The 20,222-nt window shown below is 42.8% G+C and overlaps 1 protein-coding gene across 5 annotated transcripts in view; it reads right to left on the bottom strand.

Annotated features, from left to right (window-relative positions):
- dync2i1 (dynein 2 intermediate chain 1) overlaps positions 1 to 20,222 on the bottom strand; it is a 143,785-nt gene that overhangs the window by 30,648 nt on the left and 92,915 nt on the right. For all 5 annotated transcript variants that reach the window (XM_041185108.1, XM_041185109.1, XM_041185110.1 and 2 more), the window contains 2 exons: positions 14,422 to 14,581; positions 1,557 to 1,670 (listed from right to left, as the gene is read on the bottom strand). In XM_041185108.1, the coding sequence (XP_041041042.1) occupies positions 1,557 to 1,670; positions 14,422 to 14,581 (274 nt within the window). The remainder of the gene's footprint in view (positions 1 to 1,556; positions 1,671 to 14,421; positions 14,582 to 20,222) is intronic.

Raw genomic sequence — 20,222 nt, 5'->3', positions numbered from 1 at the left:
TCTAAAGAGAAGCTGGTTTGAAATGCTAAATACGTAAACACGGCTAAAGTTTTAGAATATGAGGTGTGGAGAACATTTGCATTTTTAGATAAACCAGAGTAGTAAATTCCAAAGAGATGGTAAGGTGTTACACCTAGCCATAACAGGCTAAGCCAAACTGTGTGTTTATTTTTCCCAAAGATTACTGATAATATGAGCACTATGGAAGATTTATATTATAGAAAAAGTAAAGTTGCAAAGACATATTGGAACAATGGGATGTACATTAAAAAGGGAGAAACATGTATAAAGGAGCTGAGGCAATGTGTAAGCAGAAGGAATTCTAAGATCTAACAAATGTGAAAGGTCTCCAGCCTCAAGGTATCAAGTTGCTGTCAACAGGAACCAAAGCTAAGAAAACTCACTGTGAATATCACTGTCCAGGATATTGTGTGCTTTGCCTAGGTCTGTTGAAATGTATTTGTTTTTACTGTTGCCTTAACGGAAGTATAACTGGGAGTTAGATTAATTAGGGAATTTAGAAGTTATTACAGCAGTAATTTGTAGACCTATGTTTCTATTATTAATAAATGTTTAATTTAGTTTTGTAAAAAGCCTCTAAGACTCTGTGGTCTTATTACTAATGAATTCAAGGCACGCATCTTGAAATAAAGTACAAATTGCAAACAGTTATGGCAGCTGTTCCAAGTTCCCCTCTGGGATTTGAGCAGCTCAGCATTTAGCACCCGCTGTGCCATAACAGATCTTTTACACCCACTTGACAGGTCCTTGGCTTAACATCTCATCCAAAAGATAACACCTCCAACAGTTGAGCACTGAACTGCTGTGTCCACTTTGAGCTGTATACTCAAGTACTGGAGTAGAACTTGAACCCAGAACCTCCTGAGTCGACAGCAACAGTGCTACCGACTAAGCCACAGCTGACACAAACATGGTGTTCAGGCCACACTTCCCTGCACAGAAAGTCTGGTCTCAGTCAGGGCATCAAATGAAAGTGCCAATCAGTAGGCAAGATCATTCCCAATGAGAGGAGCAATAAAAACACAGCAAAATGACTTGACAGGTCACTCTTCTTCACCTGTAGCTCCAAGCAGGTGATTACAAAATGCACTGGTAGAAGCTAGGCGGGGATAACTTGCTTGCTGCATTGGCATGGATGCTGCATAGCATATTTGAATCCTGTTCCAGCAGGAGAAAAGCAACTAAAGAAATGGAGGTGGAATTTTCACGCCCGTCATTAATTTAAATGCTTAGAATGGACTTATTGCTTTAACACTGCAGGTCTCTAATTAAATAGTCAATTTAGTCTTATGTGATCTTGCTCAAATTGAAATACCAGGCTCTAAACATCTAACAGTTGGGAAAGATATAAAACAGGGATCACAGGAAGTTGGATGTTGATCTCCAGAATAAATATATATATATTTTTAAGTTTCCTTTTTAATGAATATTACTGTTTTTCAATGAAAGTAAAATAAAAGTTTTTCATCCAAGACAAATGATGATCTTTGATAGAAAAACTGACGGAAGGACTACAGTACAGACTGAAAACTTACCTTCCTGGGATGAAAAGAGTGAAAACCCAACACCATGATTCTCAAAGCAAGCAGATGACACTGGATAAACAGCCTTCACTGCACAACAGTGATTGACAGAGGTCAGAACGCCATCTGTAATGAAAGTTCACTTAAATCAAACCCCACATCCTCAGAAAACAAATTTTTCAGAGTTCCTAATGTTTTGCATGTATGATTACACTTATTGCAATGTGATGACACCAGGCTTCCAAACGATGTATTCAATTCTGTCAACTTCACTGTATCAGGGACACTTGCCATTGTTTCATGCCAAATTGTCTATTGTATCTCATCTCAACCAGGTTTGTCTGGAAAATCTAACCTGAAGGAATTTTAAAAGCTCTCAACTGGTTTTTGCTTCCATTCTTTAGTTAAATGTAAATTCTAAGATTCAGTCAAGAGGAACTCCACAAAGCTGGTATTTCATATATTACAGTTCAAGTCTATTCAAAAAGGGAACACAAGGAATATATCAAGTTTACAGCACAGAAACAGGCCATTTGGCCCAAGATCAATGCCACACAACTTATGTTAAACAGGAGCCTCTTCCCTCCCTTCTAGGATTCTGAGATAATAAAAGTCAGGGAGGGCATAGCAACTGAGATATTTTGAAAAAGGACTTTCTCAGAACTGATGAAGAAAATATTGAAATGGATAGTGAATCATTTATGGACATTAGTTTTGGGATGTATTGCTGACATGCTGTCAAATTTATTTGCTCTTTAGTCCACATACTTGTAAATGAATATAGTTAAAAACTCAGGTTGCAGCTTGATATTGCATCAATCCAAAGCAGTGGTGGTAATGAAGTACAAGACTGCCTTCAATTCAGTAAGCCAATCACTCCAGTTGGGCTATTGCTAGTCTTTGGGTCACACAACTCGACTAAGGGAAGTTACTGATACTGGTTTTGGGAATTTTTTGTAAAATCGAGAAAAAGAACACAGTACTTTGAGAATGTAATTACAGTCGTGTTAGAGTTCCAAAGTCCACCCCCTTATTCTTGCTGCAGAGCCTGGGCAATGAGTAAGAAAGGATCAATCAAAATAGGGTGAAGTATGGTGCGACTCCTTATGTCCTGAGTTGCTTTGGTTACTGTGAAGACTTGTTAGGAACCCTAGAAATACGCAGCAAATGGGGCTCTGGTGAACAAGTCCTCAAAGACAGAACAGGCAGAGGAAGATCTGCCATCTGGAATATCTCAATCAAAAACAGAATTACCTGGAAAAACTCAGCAGGTCTGGCAGCATCGGCGGAGAAGAAAAGAGTTGACGTTTCGAGTCCTCATGACCCTTCGACAGAACTGGAATATCTCAATAGCTGTTCTGGCAGATGAAGACTACAGCAGAATGAAACCTCCAATCACCTTGGTTTTCTTGCCATTGGTCAATACACATGTGGAAGCTGGTGTGCAACGGTTTCTCCACGCTAAAAGACGTCACGCACAGGCATCTTTCTTTCCAAGCACATCTCCTAAGCCTTTTGGCAACGGGAGCAGGATTGTGTTGTCTGGAAGCTTCTGTTCGTGATCTGGCACAGAGGTAGCAGTTACAAGATGGTCATAAAGCACTCGGATGAAACAGAGGTGCCTTTTAGCAGTTTTAACTGCAACTGAGCAGCCCTCTTTAGGATTCAATCTGCTCACCCCTTATTGGGGAGGGGGCTATAAATGGTGCCCTAAAAGGTCTGCCTCACGTTTCCCAACAGGATAGCCACATCCAGAGGGCTCACTTTCTGTAGAAGAAACACACAAAAGACATGAGTATTAAAGTTTGGGATCTGGAACATCAGGACCTTCATGGACACACCCGCGAGTGAATGCCCAGAGTGCTGCACTGCGTTTGTCACCCGAGAACTCCAGTGATATGGCTTCGACATCGCCACCGCGAGTGAGACTTGGCAAGCTAGAGAGGGCAGCTCACAGAACTCTGAGGCAACAATGTTTTCTTCTGGAAAGGGGCATCAGAAGAAGAACACAGAGTTCATGAAGTTTATTTGCCATCAAGAATGAACTTGTGAACCAGCTTCATGAGTTCCCCCTTGGAAGGAATGAACACCTCATGACCCTTCGCCTCAAACTGGTAAATGGCCAATTTGTCACTGTCATCAGTGCATATGCCCCAACTTTGGACACTAATGATGAAACCATGGAAGGTTTTATGCCAAATTTGACCAAGCTTTCTGTGAGGTTCCAAAGGAGGCTTATTCTTCTCTGAGATTTCAGATCTCTGGAATGGAACAACTGGCAGGGAAGGAGTTGGAAATGTCAACTCCAAAGACATTCTTCTCCTTACCAAATGCACAGAATGTGGGCTTATCATCAACAGTGCTCTGTTCCACCAGAAGAACAAGTACAAAACGTCATGACAACACTTATGGTCCAAGCACTGGCACCTGATCAATTATGTCATCGTCCGTGCCCGGAACTGCAAAGATGTCCACATCACTACAGCAATGACAGGAGCTGATGGTTGCTGGGCCAATCACCAACTTATTCATTCAATTATGTTCATCAAACTGGTTCCCACATGACAGGTGCAACTGAAGAGATGTCCACCAAAGATCAATTTTGAAGCTCTGAAGGATCCAATCAAAAGAGACCAATTCCAACAATGACTTAGGGAAAAACATTCAAACTTCAATCAAGAACAGAAGACGAGTGCAGTGCCCTCAGTGCTTGGGATGTCCTTAAGGCCAATATCATCAATGCCTGCAAAGAGACATGAATTTTCTATCAGAAAACATCAGGCTTGATTTGATGAAAACGATCAGGGTATCAACTGGCTGCTTGATTGTAAGCACGAGACCTTCTGCACCTAGTGGAATGACCCAAACTCAAAACAAAAGAAACTGGCTGACCAACAAGCAAAAGCCAAGGTACAAAGGTGCACCTGCAACATTAAGAACATGTGGTGGGTAGACAAGGCAAAGGAAATTCAAATCTCATTGATATGAATAATATCCGTGGCTTCTTCACTGCCACAAAGGCAATTTCTGGCCCAAGTATTCAAGGACCAGCTCCTCTGAGCCCGAAGTATGGGGAGATCTGATCAAGGAAAGGGAAGCTGTCAACACCTGTTAGAGGGAGCATTTTGAAGACCTTTCCAATCAAGAATAAAATGTTGACAAGAGTGTTTTCAACTCAATCTAACAACATCCAGTTAGAGATGAGCTCGGAATTCCAACAACGCCTATCGAAGTGATGAAAGTCATCACACAAATGAAGAACAACAAAGCAGCAGGTGATTGCATCCCCTGTGAAATCTTTAAGCATGGAGGAGAGGAATTAACATTACAGCTCAATGCCCTTGTCCTGCAGATCTGGAACGAAGAGGAAGTCCTGAATAATGCCATTATTGTGACAACCTTCAAGAAAGGAGAGAAATCCAAATGTGAAGAAGGGCATCTCCCTACTTTCCATTGCAGGAAAGATCATGACAAGATAAAAGCAAAATACTGCAGATGCTGGAAATCTGAAACAAAAACAAAAATTGCTGGAAAACCTCAGCAGGTCTGACAGCATCTGTGGAGAGAAAGACAGAGTTAACGTTTCGAGTCCGTATGATTCTTCAGCTGAACTAAAGAGAAATTAAAATGTGGTGAAATATAAGCTGTTTAAGGGGGGTGGGACAGGCAGAGCTGGATAGAGGGCCAGTGATAGGTAGAGACAAAGGAGAGATTGCCAAAGATGTCATAGACAAAAGGTCAAAGGGGTGTTGACGGTAGTGATATTAGCTAAAGGATGTGCTAATTGTGACATAAAGGGTAGAAAGCAGGATGAGCAAGTGACAGATGGCCCTAGTGGGGGTGGGGTGGGGGGAAGGGATCGAAATGGGCTAAAAGGTGGAGATAAAACAAAAGATGGAAATACATTCTTAAAATAATAATATAAATAGGTGGGAAAAGTAAAATATATATATATAAAATATATAATAATTATTAGAAAAAAAGGGATCAAAAGGGGCTGAGGATGGAGGAGAGAGTTCATGATCTGAAGTTGTTGAACTCAATGTTAAGTCTGGAAGGCTGTAAAGTGCCTAATTGGAAAATGAGGTGCTGTTCCTCCAGTTTGCGTTGAGCTTCACTAGAACATTGCAGCAGGCCAAGGACGGACATGTGGGCATGAGAGCAGAGTGGTGTGTTGAAATGGCAAGCAACAGGAAGGTCTGGGTCATGCTTGCGGACAGACCGAAGGTGTTCTGCAAAGCAGTTAGCCAGTCTGCATTTGGTCTCTCCAATGTAGAGGAGACCGCATTGTAAGGAGCAAATGCAGTAGACTAAATTGAGGGAAGTGCAAGTGAAGTGCTGCTTCACATGAAAGGAGTGTTTAGGCCCTTGAACGGTGAGGAGGGGGAAGTAAAGGGGCAGGTGTTGCACCTTCTGCGGTTGCATGCAAAGGTGCCGTGGGAGGGGGTTGAGGTGTAGGGGGTGACGGAGGAGTGGACCAGGGTGTCCCGGAGGGCACAGTCCCTACGGAATGCTGAAGGGTGGGGGGGGTAAAGGGAAGTGGTGCTTGGTGGTGGCATCATGCTGGAGTTGGCAGAAATAGCAGAGAGTGATCCATTGAATGCGGAAGCTGGTGGAGTGATAAGGAGGACAAGGGGGACCCTATCATGGTTCTGGGAGGGAAAAGAAGGTGTGAGGGTGGATGCGCAGGAAATGGGCTGGACACAGTTGAGGGCCTTGTCAACTGCTGTGGGTGGGAAACCTCGGTTAAGGAAGAAGGAAGACATGTCAGAGGAACTGTTTTGGAAAATGGCATCATCGGAACAGATGCGATGGAGGCGAAGGAACTGAGAGAATGGGATGGAGTCCTTACAGAAGGCAAGGTGTGAGGAGCTGTAGTCCATGTAGTTGTGGGAGTCGGTGGGCTTGTAATGAATATTGGCAGATAGTCTATCACCAGAAATTGAGACAGGGAGAGGTCAAGGAAGGGAAGTGTCAGTGATAGACCAAGTGAAAGTGATGGAGGGGTGGAAATTGGAAGCAAAATTAATAAATTTTTCCAGGTACAGACAAGAGCATGAAGCAGCACCGAAACAGTCATTGATGTACTGGAGAAAGAGTTGTGGGAGGGGGCCTGAGTAGGATTGGAATCATGACAAGAACCCTTCTGAATAGACTTATTACATTTGCTGAAGAGCTACTCCCCAAATCTAAATGTGGGTTTGAGCCACCAAGAGGTACAACCAACATGATTTTTACAGCTCAACAGCTATAAGAAAAATGTCGCGAACATCATCAACCTGTTTACATAGCGTTCTTTGACTTGACAATGGCCTTCTACTCTGTAAATCGTGAGGCACTCCAGAAGAGTCTGCTGAAGTATGGATGTCCTCTAAAATTCGTTACCATCCTTCACCTGCTTCAAGATGAAATGCAAGCAGTGATCCTCAACAACAAATCCATTAGAGTCACTTTTGAGGTTAAAACAGGGGTAAAACAAGGTTGTGCCATCACTCCAACTCTTTTTTATTCTTCTTTGCTGCTATGCGGCCTGACGAGAGACAAGCTTCCTGCTGGCATGCAGCTTATTTATCAAATGGACAATAATCTGTTTAACTTCAGATGACTCCAATCAAAAACCAAAGCCACCCTGGCCTCAGTCACTGAGCTCCAATATGCTGATGATGCTGCAGTAAGTGCTGTGTTGGAAACAGATCTCCACAGAATCGTATTTACTGAGGCATACGATAAGATGGGACTTACATTCAACATTCAGAAAATCAAAGTCCTCCATCAGCAAGCTCCAAATGCACACGCCCCAGCCCAATTGATTAGGATTCTTGACGAGTGCCTAGAAAACGTGGAACACTTCCAGTACCTTCACAGAAGGCTGACATTGACAAACAAATCCATCATCGCCCGAAATTTTCCTCTGGCCACCTGAGGAAGCAAGTGTTTCAAGATCTCGACATCAAGAAACTAAGCTCATGGTCTACCGTGCTGTTATGGAAAGTGGAGGGACAGTTCAAACTGCAGTGATTTCCTCTTACCACCTGCCCATAAGCAGAAGGTGTTTTGAATTAGATTTTTTTGGAAGAATAAGCAGTGACGTATGTTCCCAACCCTTTATTTTTGGACTACAATTGTATTAATAATCCAGAGCAAACTAGAGTTAGGATTAACTCAGAAGGTTTGTTTATTTTACACATTCAAAATCCAAAAAAAGTGTTCGCCACTTTCCACCCCGCACATGCAGAGAATACAGACGGGGGTAGAGAAAAGGACCTTTACAGTAAAAAGACCACAGAAAAATGAATACTAGTTCATGTGAGTACCAGAGTCCAAAGTCAGAGTCTAGAGGCGGTTTCCTTTGTGGTGGAGTTCTGTTCTGATGTGTTTCTGGTTAGGTAAACGATACAAAAATCCTTGAAACAAATTATGCTGCTGCACGATGGGCTTTTCAGTGTTTAGACCACTTGGCAGGCATTGATCAGAGACTTTTAGAATCAAGCAGGCTTTGTGGAGTTGAAACTGCTTACCCAGCCTGGCTGCTTGAGTTCTGTCCAGTTGATATTAAAACAGCAGTCTGGCTGTGAAGATCAAAGATGTAAAATTAAACTGTCCAAAAGGCCAGAGGCTAGGGTCATGTGACATGGCCTTTTAAGGGCTAATTGCACCTTCACCGTTAGTTTCTGTGCTCCTAACCAGGATTCCATTGTTCCTCCTTAAGAGAGAGACAACTTGGTATTGGCATCTCTTCTAGTAACAAGGTTCAATTCTTCTCCTTTCTGATAGCTCAGGATGGAGGGGGGGGGTCGCAGTTTGTCTGCACCTCCTCTCATTCCATTGATTACAAGGGGCTTGCACAATGAAGTGTGAAATTTCAGGAACTGAGAAAAGAATTGTGATCAGGTGACTTGTAGCAGCCATCTTAAATTTCTTTATTCAGCAGAAAAAGTCCAGTTTAAAACAAAATAGCAATAAGGATAAAGTTTTTAAATATACAGTGCTGGGTTTCTTATCCATGTTGCAGTTGTGATCCCTTCCTTACTGTACAGGGCTTAAACATGGCTAATGTACAAGAAGCACCTCAAAGCACTGGAGTCAAGTCTATAAAATCTTAGATATTAAGTGGAAGGACAGATGCACCAAAATCCATGTCCTCTCATATTCAGGCACCACAAGCATTGAGACTATGATCATTCGCCATCAGCTTTGTTCGGTTAGTCATATGGTTCGGATGTCAGATACCAGGCTCCCATAACAAGTCTCCTTCTCTCAGCTCAGACAGGGCAGGTGCACCAGAGGAGGACAGAAGTGCTTCAAGGTTGTGATGAAAGCCAACATGAAGAAATACAACATTGACATCAACTCCTGAGAGACCATTACCTTGGGTAGAATCAGATGGTGGCAGTGACTGCGGTAAGGATCGTAGCATTTTGAGACCAAAGGCAACAAAATGAAGAGGAAAAGCAAAAGCAGTGAAAAGAACAAGCTATGACCTGAACTGAAAATACAGAACAAGACATCCCACATGACAACAAGTGTCTCACGGCCAATAAGCTCTGCAGATCCTAAATAAGCCTCAGCAGTCAACTTTGGACTCAAGGAAGACAATCATCCTCGCTGGCAAAGGATAGACAATAATACACTTCTGAGGGCAGTGGTTACAATTCAGATTCAGCCAGGTAATAATCCATGTTACTTCAGTGATTCTTGAGTTATTCTGCCCAGGAGAGTGCTCTGAACATATGCGCAAAGCTCTTACCCAGCAATAAAATTTTAGCAGGTAGATTTTCAACAGCATTCTTCTGATCTCCCACCTACATTGGTGGAAGGTCAGCAAAAAAATAAACTGCAATAACATTTACATTGTTTCACTCATGTTTGCATCAATTATTATGGCAGAATATCAGGTGATCCCCTTCCTGCCCCACAGAAATTCAAAGCATAAATGTTTAAGCAGTTCCAGCAGCAGTATCATCACTGACTGAACTTTTAAACTGATAGTAGGTAGGCGCAAGCACCTTCTAGCACATTTATACAGCACTGGGTTTACACATGGGAGAACTACAACAGTGACTGTTTTCAGATATATTGTTCCCACGCAATGCACACATGAAGGGAGAACACAGCTGCATCTTGAAGTGATACCTATAGGACTTGATTTAAACTAGCTGCTCTCTGCCAGATGCTATGTGCAACTGTAGACCTCGCAAGCCTGTAGTTATATGGCAAGTCTCCAAAATCATGGCATATTGGCTATGAATGGAGATCAGCAGCCAGAAAATCTGAATGGCATTTCAAAGTGCACTTAACTGTGCGCAGGATCTTCTGCCTGCTCCTAAATCTCCATGATAGTCTCCATCGTGTGTGAGCATCCAGGGGCAGGCCATAACCGCTGGCATTGGGGGGCAAAGTGAATACTGTTCATGTAAAAATGGCAGCAGCCTAGGGACTGCCCCCCACCTCATTGCATGCCTGTGATGGCCCTGTGTCTCTCTGAGACAGGCCCAGCTCCACACCAAGTAGTCCTGGGAATCCAGGGAGCAACGTACAGTGACCTAGTGTAACAAGTCTCCCAAAGGCAAGGATCACTGCCACCCAGAAAACTGTATTTTCATATCACATTGATGAAAATGTGCTTATTTGATTGAAAATCCTATTTTGGTCAAAAATGGATGACCTGAGACTTATCTGCAATGCACTTTGTCAACTCATTTAATACATTGATTATTCTATGTAATTATGTATTCCCGTTTACACCCCATACTGTGCCACCAATCTTTATGTCATTAGCAAACTTTGACATATAACTCCCTATTGCATTGTGCAAGTCATTTAAATATATAGTGAACAGTTGAACCCCAGGACAGATTCTTTGGGGCACCACTAATCACTTCCTTCCATTTTGAGTACATACCCATTATCCCTACTGGCTGTCTTATACCGTTTAACTAATCTCAGAACCAGGTCAATAATTTGCCTTCAATTGCATGAGATTAATTTTAGCTAGCAGACTCTTATGTGGAACTTGGACTAGTAATCCAGAGACTCAGTGTAATCCTTTGGGGACCCACGGTCGATTCACTGGTAGAATTTGATGGTGGAATTTGAATTCAATTTTAAAAATCTGGATTCAAAGTCTAATGATGACCATGAAACCATTGTCGATTGTTGTAAAAACCCATCTGGTTCACTAATATCCTTTAGGGAAGGAAATCTGCTGTCCTTATCTGGTTTGGCCTACAGGTGACTCCGGATCCACAGAAACATGGTTGACTCTTAAATGCCCCCTGAAATGGCCTAGTAAACAACTCAGTTGTATCAAATCGCTAAAAAACCTATAAAAAGGAATGAAACCAGACGTACCACCTGCCATTGACCTAGGCATCTGAAACAACAAAAGCAAGCTCAGCAATGTTGACCCTGCAAAGTCCTCCTTACTTGTGCCAAAATTGGGAGAGCTGTCCCACAGAATAGTCAAACAAGAGCCTGACAGAATCCTGCTCACGGAATCATACCTTATATACAGTTTCACCACCATCCCTGAGTATGCCCTGTCCCACTGGCAGGACAGAACCAGCAGAGGTGGCAGCACAGTGGTATACAGTCAGAGAGGGAGTCGTCCTGGGAGTCCGCAACATTGGCTCCAGATCCCATGAAGTCTTATGGTACATGATGCATCAGCTAATGAATCAGTACTCCGTGTTGTACGCAACTTGGAGGAAACACTGAGGACGATAAGGGCGCAGAATACACTATTTGGGGGGGGGGGGGACTTCAATATCCATCACCAAGCATGGCCCGGTAACACCAGACATAGCTGGCCGAGTCCTAAAGGACACAGCACAGTCCTCATGGAGATGAAGTCCCGCCTTCACATTGAGGATACCTTCCATCATGCTAATTGGGATAGATTTCGAACAGATCTAGCAACTCAAGACTGGGCATTCATGACACGCTGTGGGCCTTCAGAAGCAGCAGCACTGTTCTCAACCACAATCTGTAACCTCATGGCCCTGCATATCCCCGACTACCGTTATACCACCAAGCCAGGGGATCAACCCTGGTTCAAAAGAGTGCAGGGGGGCATGCCAAGAGCAGCACAGGCATACCTAAAAATGAGCTGTCAAGCTGGTAAAATTACAACACAGGGCTACTTGTATGCCAAACAGCATTAGCAACAAGCAATAGACAGAGCTAAGCAATTTCACAACCAACAGATCGGATCTAACCTCTGCAGTCCTTCCACATCCAGTCGTGAATGGTATTGGACAATTAAACAACTCTCTGAAGGAGGAGGAGGCTCCACAAATATCCCATCCTCAATGATAAGGGAGCCCAGGACATCAGTGTAAAAGATAAGGCTGAAACATTTGCAACACAATTCACTCAGAAGTGCCTAGTGGATGATCCATCCCAGCCACCTCCAGAGGTCCCCAGCATCACAGATGCCAGTCTTCAGCCAATTCAATTAACTCAACTTGATATTAAGAAACAGCTGAAGGCACTGGATAATACAAAGGCTATGGGCCCTAACAATATTCTGGCAATAGTACTGAAGATTTGAGCTCCAGTGTTTGCCGTGGCCCTAGCCAAGCGGTTCCAATACAGCTACAACACTGGCATCGACCCAGCAATGTGGAAAATTGCCCAGCTATATCTTGTACACAAAAAGCAGGACAAATCTAAGCCGGCCAAATCCAAGCCAGCCAATTACCATCCCATCAGTCTACTCTCAATCATCAGTAAAGGAAGGGTCATTGCTTAGCAATAACCTGCTCACAGGCACTCAGTTTGCGTTCCACCAGGGTCACCCAGCTCCTGACCTCATGACAACCTTGCTTCAAACATGGACAAAAGAGCTGAACTCCAGAGGTGAGGTAATAGTGACTGCCCTTGAAATCAAGGCAGCATTTGACGGATCCCAATCAAGGAGCCCAAGCAAAACTGCAGTAATGGGAATCAGGGGAAAACTCTCCACTGGGTGGAACCATACCTAACACAAAGGAAGATGGTTGTGGTTGTTGGAAGTCAATCATCTCAGTTCCAGGACATCACTGCAGATAGTGTCCGAGGCCCAACCATTTTCAGCTGCTTCATCAATGACCTTCCTTCCAACATAAGGTCAGAAGTGGGGATGTTCACTTATGATTGCACAATGTTCAGCACAATTTGGGACTCCTCAGATACTGAAGCAGTGCATGTCCCAATGCAGCAAGACCTGTACAATATCCAGGCTTGGGCTGATAAGTTACAGGATTTTGACCCAGCAACAGTGAAGCAACAATGATATATTTCCAATTCAGGATGGTGAGTGGTTTGGAGGGGTACTTCCAGGTTCCAGTCTATCTGCTGCCCTTGTCCTTCTAGATGGTAGTGCTTGTGGGATTGGAAGGTGCATTCAAAGGAGACTTGGTGAGCGCCTACAGTGCATCTTGTAAATGATGCTCTCTGCTGCCACTGTGCATCGGTGGTGAAGGAAGTGAATGTTAGAGGATGGGGTGACAACCAAGCGGGTTGCTTTGTCTGGATGGTGTCAAGCTTCTCACGTGTTGTTGGAGCTACACTCATCAAGGCAAGTGGGGAGTATTCCATCACACTCCTGACTTCTGCTTTGTAGAGAGTGGACAGGATTGTGGGAGACAGGAGGTGAATTGCTGCAAAATTCTCAGTCTCTGACCTGCTCTTATAGCCACAGTATTCATATGGCTAGTCCAGTTCAGTTTCTGGCCAATGGTTACCCTCAGGATGATGATAACATGGATTCAGCAATTTATAGTGCCATTGAATGTCAAGGAGTGATGGTTAGATTCTCTTGTTGGAGATGGTCATTGCCTGGCACTTGTGTGATGCAAATGTTACTTGCCAGTTGTCAGCCCAAGCCTGGATTTGTCCAGGTCTTGCTACATTTGGACATGAACTGTTTCAGTATCTGAGGAGATGTGAATGGTGCAGAACATTGTGCAATCATCAGTAAACATCCCACTTCCGACTTTATGGTGGAAGTGAGGCCATCGATGAAGCAGCCGAAGATGGTTGAGCCTAGGACACTACCCCGAGGAAACCTGCAGTGATGTCCTGGAATTGAGATGACTGACCTTCAACAACCACAACCATCTTCCTTTGTGCTAGGAATGACAGAATTTTACCCCATGATTCCCACTGACCCCATTCTTCCTGCGGAGAGTAATTCATCTTCTGGCTCCCCAAACCCTGACCATCGTCTACAAGGCACAACTCAGGAGTGCAATGGAATACTCTCCACCTGCCTGGATGAGTGCAGCTTCCACAACATTCAAGAAGCTCGACACCATCCAGGACAAGGCAGCCCGCTTGACTGGCACACAATCAACAAACAATCACTCCCTCCACCACAGACGCACAGTGGCAGCAGTGTGTACCATCTACAAGATGCACTGCAGGAACTCAGAAAGGCTCCTTAGACAGCACCTTCCAAACCCACAACTGCAATCATCTAGAAGGACAAGGGCAGCAGATACATGGGAACACCACCATCTGGAAGTTCTGCTCCAAGCCACTCACCATTCTGACTTGGAAATATATTGCCGTTCCTTCACTGTTGCTCCCTGACAGTATTGTGGGTGTACCTACGCCACATGGACTACAGCGGTGCAAGAAGACAGCTAACCACCACCACCTTCTCAAGGGCATTTAGGGATGGGCAATAAATGCTGGCCTAGCCAGCTGAGCCGACATCCTATGAATGAATAAAAACACCTCAATGAATGGTTTCTAGAAGTCCAAATAAACTAAATCCATAGACATTTTCCTGTCTAATCAAAAAATGCAATCAGACTTGTTCAACATTACCTACTCTTTACAATTCAGGGTTGGTTCTCTAATCATTCATTCAATCACTTCTGCAACTCACCAGTTGAGAATGTAGGAGTTCTAAGGGTCCATTCTTGGCTTCCAATCTGAATGGTGTAGTGCATAACGGAGTGTTCACGAAGATCCCAAGCCACTACTGAACCATCCACCGTCCCCGCAAACAACGATACATTATCTGGGCCAAAGCAGCAGCATTGTACCTGCAGTAAATGTCACAATATATCAGCATTCTCTCGTTCATTAGCTTCCAATATGGCTAACCTAATAGAAAGCTAACTTGAAATCAGAAAGCCAAGAGTGAATAATCTCTGACTGCAAACAATAGCTAACAGAATTCAACAGGGATCTACACACGAATATAGGAATTAAGAGCAAGGTAGGCCACTTGGCCATTCGAGCCTGCTCCGCCATTCAATAGGATCATAACTGACCTAATTCCAACCTCAACTTCACATTCCTGCCTACCCCTGATAACCTCTCACCCCCCCCATGCTTATCAAGAACCTATCTACTTCTGCCTTAAAGATACTCAAATACTCTGTCTCAACCACCTTTTGAGAAAGAGAATTCTAAAGTTTCACAGCCCTCAGGGAAAAATTTTCTCCTCATCTCTGTCTTAAATGGGCAACCCTTTATTTTTCAACAGTGGCCCTTAGTTCTAGAATCTCCTATAAGAGGAAACGTTCTTTCCACATCCACCCTGTCAAGACTCCTCAGCATCATATAGGTTTCAATCAGGTTGACTCTTACTCGTCTAAACTTCAGCTGATACAAGCCTAGCCTGTCCAGCCTTTCATCATAACACAACCCACTCATTCCAGGTATGAATCTAGTAAAGGCAAAATACTGCGGATGCTGGAAATCTGAAACAAAAACAAAAAAGGCTGGAAAAACTCTGCAGGTCTGACAGCATTTGTGGAAAGACAGAGTTAACTTTTCGAGTCCATATCACTCTTCTTCAGTCTTCAGAGACTCTTCTGAAGAGTCATAAGGACTTGAAACGTTAACTCTGTCTTTCTCTCCACAGATGCTGTCAGACCTGCAGAATTTTTCCAGCATTTTTTGTTTTTGTAGTAATCTAGTAAGCCCTCTCTGAACTGCTTTCAACGCATTTACATCTTTAAATGTAAATATAAGGAGACCAATACTGTACACAGCACTCCAGATGTGGTCTCACCAATGCCCTGTATAACTGAAGCATAACCTCCCTACTTCGTATTCAATTCCCCATTCAATAAATGATAACATTCTATTAGTTTTGCTACCGAGTCTGCTGCCTTTCACATTATTCAGAATGACTTGGAGCAGTACATTTCTTGCAACATTAGAGCATTTACTGACCATATCATGCAAAATAGCTTCTTGTGCCACTATTGAGGGGTATAAGTGTGACTGGATGCAAAAACAAATGCTGCAAGTCCTGATTTCTGGTTCTCTTAATCGAGAAAAGAACCATGCTAATAAAGCTCAGTCGCACAATTTACCTTGTTCCAAGTTCAACAATTTGATCCAAAAATAAGAACACACTAAGTCAGCGTGATTGCCAAATTTAAACAGATAAACCCAGCAGACTAAATAGTTAATGCCATGGTTGCCAGTTAATACCATCACATGATAGTTGATAGCTCATACCAACTATCCCAATTTCAGCCTTACACTTTCTAAAAACCTGAGAGAGAAGAATAGTAAGCTGGCAATGAAAAATAAAATGGGTGTTGGAGGGAGGTAATGGAGCTCTACCATAAAACTTTTGTTGGGCAAGCAGGGTAGGTCGCAGCAGGCTAGGAGATGGCTGGCGAATCCAGGAAAGCTGGATTGTCCTAGAAGTGAAAGCCTGATCTACTGAATTTTGAAATACTCAAGATTTTCACAGGTTTCTTGGATTTTAATATATCCAGACTCTGTGAAATTAGATTCCTAGGGTATTCAAATTAATGATGATGCCATATGGCAAATTCACTAATTAGAGTTCCTAATGAAAAGGCTGTTCCTCAAAAGGAGCACAGGTTGGAGAATTACATTATGTCCTAATCTGGACTTCCTTCGAGATTCTAAAATAAATGAATTTGCTTTTAAAAGGAATACGTTATGGTGTCTGCAGAATCTAATTGCGCAACAGTAAGCCTGGGAATAACTTATTCTTTTGATGAATTTTTATGGTCAAAGGGATCTTATGCTGTGAAACGGAATACATTTAAGGATAAATTTCTGTACTTTCCTCCAATTGAGAGCCAGAATTTGCTGGAGGGCATCTCAGGGCTAGTTAGATGCTCTCTTCAACCCTTCCGTTCAAAAATTCTGGCCCTTCTAAGTTATTGGAAATGCAAGTTAATAACAGCATGATGAAGGCAAAAGGGCATTTGGAAGAGACAGTCTATCGCCTTAACGAATAAGATATGAGATTTAAGGATTGGGAAATAAACAGAGGAAGGACAAAGGAGAATGGTGATTTAGAATGGATGAATTTAATGTCAAATCAGTTCCTTCCTGGAGAAGAATGAGAGGCAGAGGCAGAAAGGGAAAAAAAGAAAGTTAAAATTTTACATTTTTAAAATTTCCAATAGCAATTCAATACCTTGTTATGAAAGTATAATCATTTTCATAATATTTTTCTGGTTTGTTGTAAAGTAGGTTTATGGATGTGAGCGTAGATGGTTCTGTATGATTTAATTACATTTGGAGTCAGGTAGGCTGCAAGCTTGAAATTATCAAAAGAAGCTAGGTGTAGAAATGTACTTGAAATGCTAATGAGTAAACATGGATGCTGTCTTAGCATGTAAGGTTTGAAGAGAATTTGCATTTTTAGATAAGTGAAGGGATTGTTTAGACTTCAAAGGGATCTTCGTATATTTATACCCAGCCAGATAAGCAAGATTAAGCAGCGTGTTTATTTTTCCCAAAGGTTAGTGACAATATTAACAACATGAAAGCTTTTATATTATGGGAAAGGTACAGTTCCAAAGATATATGGAACAATTGAATTTAAATATTAAAGAGAGAAAAACATATATAAAGAAGAATGAAAAGCTATGTTGGGGGCCATGTAAAATCTAACAGGGATGTTTGGCACAGCCTTGAAGCCTCCAGCCGTTTGTACATAAGTCTGCTGTGTCCAGTAATTAAATTTGGAGTAAGCATTTGGAACTCCACGGTCAAATAGGTACTGTTTTAACTCACTGTTTTTTTTAAATCTAAAATCTAGTTTGGACTGTTGCCTTAAAGCAGGTGTATAACTGGGAATCAGGTTAATTAGGAATTTTAGGAGTTTTTATAGTACTAAGTAATTGCAGTCTTATGTATGTGCTTGAAATCTTTCATTTTGTTAATAAATATTTTAATTTAATTTTTAAAATCTCTAAAGGTTTTCGTGGACTCATTACCTCTGAATTCAGTGCACACATCATCTCGTAATAAATACAAATTGCAAAACCATTGTGACCAAGTTTCCCTTGTCGATTTGGCCTGTCTGGCACACATCATAAGACCATAAGACATAGGAGCAGAAATTAGGCCATTCGGCCCATCAAGTCTGCTCCACCATTCAATCATGGCTGATAAATTTCTCAACCCCATTCTTCCGCCTTCTCCCCGTAACCTTTTATCCTCTTGCCAACCAAGAACCTATCTATCTCAGTCTTAAATACACTCAATGACCTGGCCTCCACAGCCTTCTGTGGCAATGAATTCCATAGATTCACCACTCTCTGGCTAAAGAAGTTTCTCCTCATCTCTGTTCTAAAATGACTTCTCTTTACTCTGAGGCTGTGCCCTCGGGTCCTAGTCTCTCCTACTAATGGAAACATCTTCCCCAAGTCCACTCTATCCAGGCCTTTCAGTATTCTGTAAGTTTCAAGCAGATCCCCCCTCATCCTTCTAAACTCCAGCGAGTATAGACCCAGAGTCTTCAAATGTTCCTCATATGTTAAGCCTTTCATTCCTGGGATCATTCTCGTGAACCTCCTCTGGACCCTCTCCAGGGCCAGGACATCCTTCGTGAGATAAGGGGCCCAAAATTGCTCACAATATTCTAAATGTGGTTTGAGTAGAGCCTTATAAAGCCTCAGCAGCACATCCCTGCTTTAATATTCTAGTCCTCTCGAAATAAATGCCAACATTGCATTTGCCTTCCTAACTACCAACTCAACCTGCAAGTTAACCTTAAGAGAATCCTGGACTAGGACTCCCAAGTCCCTTTGCACTCCAGATTTCTGAATTCTCTCCCCATTTAGAAAATAGTCTATGCCTCTATTCTTCCTACCAAAGTGCATGACCTCACACTTCCCCACGTTGAATTCCATCTGTCACTTCTTTGCCCATTTTCCTAACCTGTCTAAATCCTAATGCAGACTCACCGCCTCCTCAATACTACCAGTCCTTCCACCTATCTTTGTATCATCTGCAAACTTAGCCAGAATGCCCTCAGTTCCTTCATCTGGATCATATAAAGTATGATCATATAAATGTATAAAGTGAAAAGATGTGGTCCCAACACTGACCCCTGCGAAACTCCACTAGTCACCGGCTGCCATCCTGAGAAAGACCCCCTTATCCCCCCCACTCTCTGCCTCCTGCCAGACAGCCAATCTTCTATCCATGCTAGTACCTTGTCTCTAACACCATGGGCTCTTATCTTACTGAGCAGCCTCCTATGCGGCACCTTGTCAAAGGCCTTCTGGAAGTCCAAGTAGATAACATCCATTGGCTCTCCTTTGTCTAACCTACTCATTACCTCCTCAAAGAATTCTAACAGATTTGTCAGGCATGACCTCCCCTTGATGAAACCATGCTGACTTTGCCCTATTTTACCATGCACTCCCAAGTATTCTGAAATCTCATCCTTAATAATGGACTCTAAAATCCTACCAACGACCAAGGACAGGCTAATCAGCCTGTAATTTCCCGTCTTTTGCCTCACTCCCTTCTTAAACGGGGGTTACATTAGCGATTTTCCAGTCCTCTGGGACCCTTCCTGACTCCAGTGATTCCTGAAGGAACACCACTAATGCCTTCACGATCTCTTCAGCTATCTCCTTCAGAACTTTGGGGTGTAATCCATCTGGTCCAGGTGATTTATCCACCTTCAGACCTTTCAGTTTTCCTAGCACCTTCTCCTTGGTAATGGCCACGATACTCATCTCTGCCTCCTGACTCTCTTGAATTTTGGGGATGTTACTCATGTCTTCCTCCATGAAGACTGACGCAAAGTACCTAATCAGTTCCTCCGCCATTTCTTTGTTCCCCATTATTACTTCTCCAGTGTCATTTTCCAGTGGCCCAATGTCCACTTTTACCTCTCTCTTACCCTTTATATATCTAAAAAAACTCTTGCAATCTTCTTTTATATTACTGGCTAGTTTACCCTCATATTTAATATTCTCCCTCCTTATTTATTTTTTAGTCATCCTCTGCTGGTCTTTGTAGGCTTCCCAATCCCCTGGCTTCCCACTGCTCTTCGCTGCATTGTATGCTTTCTCTTTAGCTTTTATGCTGCCCCTGACTTCCTTTGTCAGCCATGGTTGCCTTGTCCTCCCTTTAGAATGCTTCTTCTCCCTAGGGGTGAATTTTTGTTGTGTCTCCCAAATTACTCCCAGAAACTCCTGCCATTGCTGTTTCATTGTGTTGTTTCCTGCTAGGCTCATCTCCCAGTCAATTCTCCTCCCTCACGCTCTGCAGTTACCTTTATTCAACTGTAATACTGTTACATCTGATTCCAGTTTTTTCCTCTCAAATTGCAGGGTAAATTCTATCATATTATGATCACTTCCTCCTCAGGATTCCTTCACCTTAAGCTCCCTGATCAAATCTGCCTCATTACACATCACTAAGTCTAGAATTGCCTGT

This window comes from Carcharodon carcharias, chromosome 3 (assembly GCF_017639515.1).
Source record: "Carcharodon carcharias isolate sCarCar2 chromosome 3, sCarCar2.pri, whole genome shotgun sequence".
In the NCBI taxonomy this organism is placed as follows: domain Eukaryota; kingdom Metazoa; phylum Chordata; class Chondrichthyes; order Lamniformes; family Lamnidae; genus Carcharodon; species Carcharodon carcharias.
The sequence above is the reverse complement of the archived record's forward strand: the minus strand, read 5'-3'. Positions and strand labels throughout refer to the sequence as shown.